The following is a 9,253-nucleotide window of genomic DNA, read 5'->3' as shown; positions in this document are numbered from 1 at the left end:
TTGATGACATAAAAAAGCAGTACTGGTCTCTGTATCCAAAGAGACCAAACAAGTGCGAGCGGAGGACTATGACTGGTTTGGTATCAAAAGACACCAAAACTGCAATGTACCTGTGCATGGGTTGTCTGTAGACATCAACATGCAAGTAGCTTTGTATCAAAAGAGCACAAACATGGTATACTGGTGGGTATCAAAAGACACACAACATGCAGTACTGGTTTGGTATCAAAAGACACAAACATGCAGTACTGGTTTGGTATCAAAAGACACAAACATGCAGTATCTGGTTTGGTTATCAAATACACAAACATGCAAGTACTGGTTGGACATAGGAAGGTCTCTAGTCTTTGAAACAATTTTTGGTCTCTGAACACGGGAGACACCTTTTTCATAGATCCTGAACACAAACATCAGAGAGAGGGAGAAGAAAGAACAGAGACGTTGGGAGAGAGAGTGAGAGAGAGAGGAGAAGGAAGAGGAGAGAGAGAGAGAGAGAGAGAGAGGAGAGAGAAGCAGAGACATGGAGAGGAGAGGGGAAGTAGAGAGAAAGAGAGAACAGAGAGAGAGAGAGACAGAGAGAGAGAGAGAGGGGAAGTAGAGAGAGTTTTTAAACATGTTGTTCTCAAGAGGCTAAGCCACAGTGGGCGATGTAGAAAGCTTTCTAGAAAGACAGAGAGAGGGAGAGAGAGAGAGAGAGAGAGAGAGAGAGCGAGACGGCTTGCTATATATGGAGACGGCTGTGTTCTCCGTAGGAATGATTGATTTTCATTAGCGCTGTCATTACCATTAGTCAGGAAGGATCAACTCACAGTGCAATGAACACAGAACATGGGAGAGACATTCAAAACAAAGCCTTGACTCCGTTACACTGTATGACAACTACAGAAGCATCATATGACATCTGGCATAAGGCAAACAAGTAAGTCCTCAAAATACTGACAACTGAAGAGGAAATTAATATGATGTAGGATTCACTTCCACTTAAAGCAAAGACAGCTTTCCGTTTGCCGATACTGTCCATGAGGAATCTCGATGACCATTACCCCGTTTTAATGAATGTGTTATCTCTTTAMTAAGGGACACAGTGTCATTTGGCATTAAGTACATTGACGTAAACTAAACTGCCTAGCTCTCCAAGTGGACACACACCAGACAAGCTCATTTTCAGCCACCTCAGAGAGCGAAAAGATACCGTCAGAGACTCATTATTGTTCCTAGGCCGTCGTTGTAAATAAGAATTTGTTCTTAACTGACGTGCCTAGTTAAACAAAGGTAAAATAATAATAAAATTGTCAAAACCTTCGCTTTGACCCAACAAATTTCTTTCCATCTCCTTTCCCCTTGAACATCCCAGAAGAGTGTCTGCAAGCACGCTATCTGAGAGCCAACGACATGACATAATAGACAGGTAAAGAACTACATAAATGTAAAATAAGAATACACACATTCATATTCTCATGCCTTAGCAATTCATGCAACATGTACTCATAATAACGGCTACGCCACAGTCCTCCATTTTGTTACATCGCTGAAGCTGGAGACTTATATTTCCCTCACTAACTTTAAACATCWGCTATCTGAGCAGCTAACCGATCGCTGKAGCTGTACATAGCCCATCTGTAAATAGCCCATCCAATCTACCTACCTCATCCCCATATTGTTTTTATTTACTTTTCTGCTCTTTTGCACACCAATATCTCTACTTGCACATCATCATCTGCTCATCTATCACTCCATTGTTAATTTGCTAAACTGTAATTACTTCGTTACTATGGCCTATTTATTGCCATACCTCCTCATGCCATTTGCACACATTGTATATAGACTTTCTATATAGACTTTCTACTTTCTATTGTGTTATTGACTGTACYRTTGTTTATTCCATGTGTAACTCTGTGTTGTTGTTTGTGTCGGACTGCTTTGCTTTATTCTTGACCAGGTCGCAGTTGTAAATGAGAACTTGTTCTCAACTAGCCTACCTGGTTAAATAAAGGTGAAATAAAATAATTACAAATTAAAAAATAAAATAAAAATACATTTGCTTACTGTTACAATTGCAGGTCCTGATCCTAAAACCAGTTCAAATCAAATCAATTTAAATTCAACAGATGTAGACCTTACCGTGAATGCTTACTTACAAGCCCTTAACTAAAAATGCAGTTCAAGAAATAGAGTTAAGAAAATACTTACTAAATACTTACTAAAGTTATTACTATTACTAAATAAAATCTAAAAGTAACACAAGGAAATGACATAAAAATAACGAGACTATATACTGAGTCAATGTACTGAGTCAATGTGCGTTAGGCACAGGTTAGTTGAGGTCATTTGTAAAGTGACTATGCATAGATAATAAACAGCGAGTAGCAGCAGTGTGAAAACAAAGTCTGTGTGTGGTGGGTTAAATGTAAATAGTCCGAGTGGCCATTTTATTAATTGTTCAGCAGTCATGGCTTGGAGGTCGAATCTGTTAAGGAGCCTTTTGGTCCTAGACTTGGTGCTCCGGTACCGCRTGCTGTGCGGTAGCAGAGAGAACAGTCTATGACTAGGGTGACTGAAGTCCATGGAAATGTTTTGGGCCTTCCTCTGACACATCCTAGTATATAGGTCCTGGATAGCAGGAAGCTTGGACCCAGTGAAGTACTGGGCAGTACACACTACCGTCTGTAGCGCCTTACGGTCAGAAGCCGAGCAGTTGCAATACCGGTCAGGATGCTCTCGATGGTGCAGCTGAAGAACATTTTGAGGATCTGTGGACCCATGCCAAATCTTTTCAGTCTCTTGAGGGGGAAAATGTGTTGTCATGCTCACTTCACAACTGTCTTGGTGTGTTTAGACCATGATAGTTGGTTGGTGATGTGAAACTCTCAACCTTCTCCAATTCAGCCCAGTCAATGTTAATGGGGCCTGTTTGGCCCTTCTTTCCTATAGTCCTATAGTCTTTGTCTTGCTCACATTGAGGGAGAGGTTGTTGTCCTGGCACCATATTGCCAGGTCTCTGACTGTCTCATTGTTGTCGGTGATCAGGCCTACCACTGTTGTGTCGTCAGCAAACTTAATGATGGTGTTGGAATCGTGCTTGGCCACGCAGTCGTTGGTCAACAGAGAGTACAAAAGGGGACTAAGCACACACCCCTGAGGGGCCCCAGTGTTTAGGATCAGCGTGGCAAATGTGTTGTTGCCTACCCTTACTACCTGGGGGCGGCCCGTCAGGAAGTCCAGGATCCAGTTGCAGAGGGAGGTGTTTAGTTCCAGGGTCCTTAACTTAGTGATGAGCTTCGTGGGCACTGTGGTGTTGAAAACGGAGCTGTAATCAACGGACAGCATTCTCACATAGGTGTTCCTTTTGTCCAGGTGGGAAAGGGCAGTGTGGAGTGRGATTGAGATTGCGTCATCTGTGGATCTGTTGGTGGGGGTATGCAAATTGGAGTGGGGTTTCCGGGAATGATGGTGTTGATGTGAGCCATGACCAGCCATTCAAAGCCCTTCATGGCTACCGAAGTTCTGCTGTAAACACTAGCGAGAATCGTTAGGAACCACCTGTGTCCTTGGTTCTCCCGTTTGATGTCAGTACTGTTCATTATAATAATGTGCTTCACACATGCTACTGAATGCAAGTGCAACGACAAGGGAAATGCAACAATTCCTCCAGCTAAGGCTTCAACCACAGTTTTCACTCTACAGTAGCGATCGTGCCATTCAGCTCATAAATTAGCTACAGATGGGCTTTCCTCCGCACTAAGGCTTCAATTTAACCTTTCACCTCAGCAACCTTGTTGGAGTGTCCTCCAGCTAATGTTTCAATTTAACCTTTCACCTCAGCAACCATGTTGGCGTGTCCTCCAGCTAATGTTTCAATTGAATCCTTCACTTTAGCTAAATATGTGGACTTTTTAGAGATCCATCACTCCACTCTGTTAAATAAATTGAACAGTCATCCTTATCATCAGATGGGCCTCACGTCCTCCACCATGTCTAGTGCATATAATCGAAACTAAACCATTTGCTGTGTTACAGTATCCTACCCTCCTCATAAAGGGGTTTAACTGAGGTGATATTAGTGTAAGGTGTTTACAGGTTCTACCCCCCCCCCCAATAAAGGGTTAACTGACATATAGTGTAACGTGTTACAGTCTACCCTCCATAAAGGGTTAACTGAGATATAGTTAACGTTGTTACAGTCTACCCCCCCCCCCCCCCCATAAATGGTTAACTGAAGATTTAGTGTAACGTGTACAGTCTACCCCCCCCCCATAAAGGTTAGGTTAACTGAGTATTAGTACTGTGTACGTACGTCTACCCCTCCATAAAGGAAGTTAACTGAGAATATAGTGTACGTATTACAAGTCTACCCCTCCTATAAAGGTTAAACTGAGATATAGTGTAACGTGTTACAGTCTACCCCCCCCATAAAGGTTAACTGAGATAGTAGTTGTAACGTGTTACAGTCTACCCCCCTCCATAAAGGTTAACTAGAGTATAGTGTGTAACGTGTTACAGTCTACCCCCCATAAAGGGTTAACTGAGATATAGTGTAACATGTACAGTCTACCCCCCTCCATAAATGTTAACTGAGAATATAGTTGTGTAACGTGCTACAGTCACCCCCCATAAGGGTTAACTGAGATATAGTGTAACGTGTTACAGTCTCCCCTCCATAAAGGGTTAACTGGAATATAGTGTAACGTGTTTACAACCCCTCCATAAAGGGTTTTAACTGAGAGTATAGTGTAACGTGTTACAGTCTACCCCTCCATAAAGGGTTAACTGAGTATAGTGTAACTGTTACAGTCTACCCCTCCATAAAGGGTTAACTGAGATATAGTTGTAACATGTTACAGTCTACCCCCTCATAAAAGGTTAAATGAGATATAGTGTAACGTGTTACAGTCTACCCCTTCATAAAGGGTTAACTGAGATTATGTGTAACTGTTACAGTCTACCCTCCATAAAGGGTTAACTGAGTATAGGTAACGTGTTACAGTCTACCCCTCCATAAAGGGTTAAACTGAGGTATAGTTGTAACGCTGTTACAGTCTACCCCTCCATAAAGGTTAACTGAGTATATTACATGGCCTTTGAACTATCATGAAAAAAGGTCCTCTTGATAAATTTCCTCCAGTTGTCATAAAACTTGTTTTGCATTTCCAATTAATTCCCCACACAACACTCACAACCCACCAGCATCCACCAGACACACACAAAATAATATACACTTTCATACACTTCAACATAAGGAGAAGTACGGTCCTTATTCTACTGAGGTTTGCTTGCAGTGGCTTTCTCCCAGCAGGCCCCTGATATCCTAATGCAAGGGCACATCTTATCTTGAACTTTAACCCAAACACCAGATGTGCTCAGGACGCGATGCTACAGGTATTTAGGTCAGTTCCGTAGTGCTGTGATGTGCTATTTTATTTGTTTTTTATTAAACTACACTAAACAGCCCCTGCGGTATGAACCATGTCTAAACTACACTGAAAGCCTGCTGAGGACTGAGGCATGTCAAACTACACTGAAACAGCCTGCTGAGGGACTGCATCAGTTCTCAAACTACACATGAAACAGCCTGCTGAGGGACTGAGTCATGTCAAAACTACACTGAAACAGCCTGCTGAGGACTGAGTCATGTCTAAACTACACTGAAACAGCTACTGAGGGACGAATCATGTCTAAACTACACTGAAACAGCCTGCTGAGGGATCTGAACCATGTCTAAGACTACACTGAAACAGCCTGATGAGGGAATTGAACCATGTCTAAACTACACTGAAACAGCCTGCTGAGGGACTGGAGTCATGTCTAAACTACACTGAAACAGCCCGGCTGAGGAGACTGAGTATGTGTTTCACTCATTGTTACACCGTGTGAAAAAAGGAGGTATTTTTTGCTAACTGTTTTGAGGTGAGTTTTATCAATGATCCCTCATAACCCTAAAAACAAACAAATTGTTAGCATAAACAGCAAGAACATGTATAAGGATATACTATTTGATGCTATGATAGTATCAACATGACAGTATATACTCTATTTTAGCCATGATAGTATTTCAACATGACAGTATATACTCTATTTTAGCCATGATAGTATTTCAACCATGACAGTAATTTACTCTATTTTATGCCATGATAGTATTCACACGACAATGATGGTTCTTCTCGTAAAAAACAAAAAGATTCAATGTAACATTAATTTGTCTTGACATATGTGTCAATAAACACATTGTAAATGTATTATATGTTATTCATTTACATATTTTGACGTAAAGTCTCATAAATGCCTAAGCGTGTTTCGTGTTACTGGTCGTCGGTTAGTCGTGAAAAAAAAAAAAACATATGTTGAGGGCCCCTTGATGAAATGTACCCGATTAGCCAAAATGTACTGCTTTTTCAAACACTTACATGATATACCCGTTTAAATGTACATACCCAATGCATGACCGAAGCGCCTGTATCAGGTGGAGCTGTGGTGTTATTACACTAGGTAGCAACATGCATAGTTCCTGCCATGAAAAATGCTTGATTATGTTCTGTAACTACACTGACAATGTGTTATTCTTTCAAACGACTATTTTTTGGGGAGACACCTGGTATTTCTTCCCCCCCCCCCCCCCGCCCCCCCCATGATTACAGGTTTATTTCGATTGTTATTCCAGGTCGAGGAATGCAGGCAGTTTTCCATTCCATTATTTTCCTCATCGCTAATGGAGCCCTGTTGACGGTTGCCTGTTCGAACAGAGCCTTATCAATTGTCTCATATCTCCATTTTTAATGCGTACGCACCTTAAATGGTCTGAACAGGAGATACAGCTCTCGCGGCTTTATATCCAGAGGTAGTCCGCTGACAAATAATGTGCGGACCTAAAGAGGAGGAGAAGAGGAGGAGAGATGGAAAGAAAGAGAGAGAGAGAGAGAGAGAGAGAGAGAGAGAGAGAGAGAGAGAGAGAGACAGACGTTCATGTATTTTTCATTAACCTTCAGTAATTATAAATAGCTACTGTACCTGACAGATGATGTAGGACATTGAAACAGAGAAAATGGAGTCTGAAATGGTCTGATAATCTCAGTAATTCAGTAACTTACGTATCGGGAACAAGTATGTGAAATACACTTGAAGCCAAGGTAAAACCTTTGAAATATAATACACACAACCGATATAAGCATCACTTATAACTCCATCACCCCTCCCTCCCTCCACAACGTACACTTTCCTTTGTAAGCGTACTACGTTTCTCTATGTAATCTACGGCCCACTGAGTTTTATGGCCGTCCTCCCCGGCAGTTTTTTACCTTCTGTTTTACGTTTGAACTTTTCAACTTGGGAGATGTGAACAAGAGGAGAAAGTGCTGCATTATGATGTCAGATTAGAATGACACGAAGAATTCTGATCCTGGTTCTTTCTGCAAAGAGGGTGAACTGTGAAGAAAAAAAACGACACGAGAATGATGACTACTGTTGAGGCTTCTTTCTCACACAGTGATGCTCTGGGAATTGATAGGCTCAAAGATAGGTTCGGGAACGGGATTGGTTACAGCACACAGGAAGTAACCCGGCGGGTAAAACTGGTTGCAATGACGTCATGGTCTTTTTTAGTAACCAGAAAAATACATTGCCGTCATGTCATCATGAAAAAGACGTATTTACCTGGTTGTAAACAGAGATTTTGTAATTTGTCATATGACCTCTCGTTAAATTGAAAACCACTTTACAACCAGAAAGTGATGTCAGTAAAACAAATTTAGGGGTGGTTGAGTGGAAACATATAGAATAAGGAGGGTTTTAGTAAAGCTTAGCAGGGATAGGATATCTATGATCTTTAAACTCTTGTTGACTGTGCAGTGAATTGAAACCAGTGCTCTTCATTGGTACAATGATGAAGGACATGAAAGTGAAGAATTGTGTCCCTACAAGGGGAAGAATAGGGGGTTKATATATTCAACTAGCAAAGTAAAATGTTCGTTTTTTTTTGTCTTCAATGTCCAAGCTAAGAACGCACATACATTTTGTCCAGTGTCAACAAATGTGCAATTTAACCTTTACTTAACTAGGTTTAATGCTTACTATGTATACTACATCATTGATATCCCTGATGAATTTGCTAGAAAAGACAACTTTTCAAATTAAAATAATCATTTTTTATTTTTATTTTTAACCYCCGGACGCATTTACTAAGACAACCACATGCCACATTATATCAGCTTGCGGGCTGAATTCGGCACGCAGGCCTTTAGTTTAAGACCCGGGATTCGAAGTTAAAGCTGTCTAAGTAGATCTGAATTTAGCCATGTAGAAATTCAGAGGAGTGTGGATTTCACAACTCACCATTTAGCACAACAGGAACTGAACAGATGAAGCGATAAAACATCCATCCAAAGCAACGTGAAACCCTTAGCCGATGCCAAAACTGCACCGAAACAAACAGAGAAGCCTAGCAACTCCAGAGCTGGCAAGCCGAACCGCCAGCTGGCTAATTCAACCTCGATGACTTTCTCACCTTAGCCTTTATCTTATCTGAGCCAAGCCAACTCTACAGATCTGTCACTGGTGTCTGTCAACGGCAGGTTGTGTGTCATAGCCGCACTAGAACACCAAGGCAGTTGCTGACAGCCAGTAAGGACTGTAAAACAATGAGTGCAAAAAGTAGAAGAGTAAAGAAGAAAAATGAAAAAAATATAAGGGTAGATGAGATCCGATTAAAAGTCTACTCAGGTGCCTAATTACTGTGGTGAGGCAAAACTGAGAGTTTAGCACATTTTCAAGACAATCCAAAAGTTCAGTTGAATTATTTGAACCTTTCATCTAACTTGTTTCGGGGTGACAATTTATGGTCTTTTATCATGTGTTCGTTCTCATCAACTGAAAAAGGTTACTGAACTGTCCTGCTGTGGGTTTAAACCCTAACAACTTCATTACTAGGTTACTGAACTGTCCTGCTGTGGGTTTAAACCCTAACAACTATAATTACTAGGTTACTGAACTGTCCTGCTGTGGGTTTAAAACCTAACAACTCCATTACTAGGTTACTGAACTGTCCTGCTGTGGGTTTAAACCCTAACAACTTCATTACTAGGTTACTGAACTGTCCTGCTGTGGGTTTAAACACTAACAACTCCATTACTAGGTTACTGAACTGTCCTGCTGTGGGTTTAAAACCTAACAACTCCATTACTAGGTTACTGAACTGTCCTGCTGTGGGTTTAAACACTAACAACTTCATTACTAGGTTACTGAACTGTCCTGCTGTGGGTTTAAA

General features: G+C 41.2%; 1 protein-coding gene across 1 annotated transcript in view; it reads right to left on the bottom strand.

Annotated features, from left to right (window-relative positions):
- Window positions 1–9,253, bottom strand: part of rbpms (RNA binding protein, mRNA processing factor) — a 91,345-nt gene that overhangs the window by 45,391 nt on the left and 36,701 nt on the right. The window contains exons 2-3 of the mRNA XM_070438633.1: window positions 6,783–6,860; window positions 5,898–5,933 (exon numbers count right to left, since the gene is read on the bottom strand). Coding sequence (XP_070294734.1) covers window positions 5,898–5,933; window positions 6,783–6,860 — 114 coding nt within the window. The remainder of the gene's footprint in view (window positions 1–5,897; window positions 5,934–6,782; window positions 6,861–9,253) is intronic.

This window comes from Salvelinus sp. IW2-2015, unplaced genomic scaffold, assembly GCF_002910315.2.
Source record: "Salvelinus sp. IW2-2015 unplaced genomic scaffold, ASM291031v2 Un_scaffold1060, whole genome shotgun sequence".
NCBI lineage: Eukaryota > Metazoa > Chordata > Actinopteri > Salmoniformes > Salmonidae > Salvelinus > Salvelinus sp. IW2-2015.
This window is presented reverse-complemented; position numbering and strand designations above follow the sequence as displayed.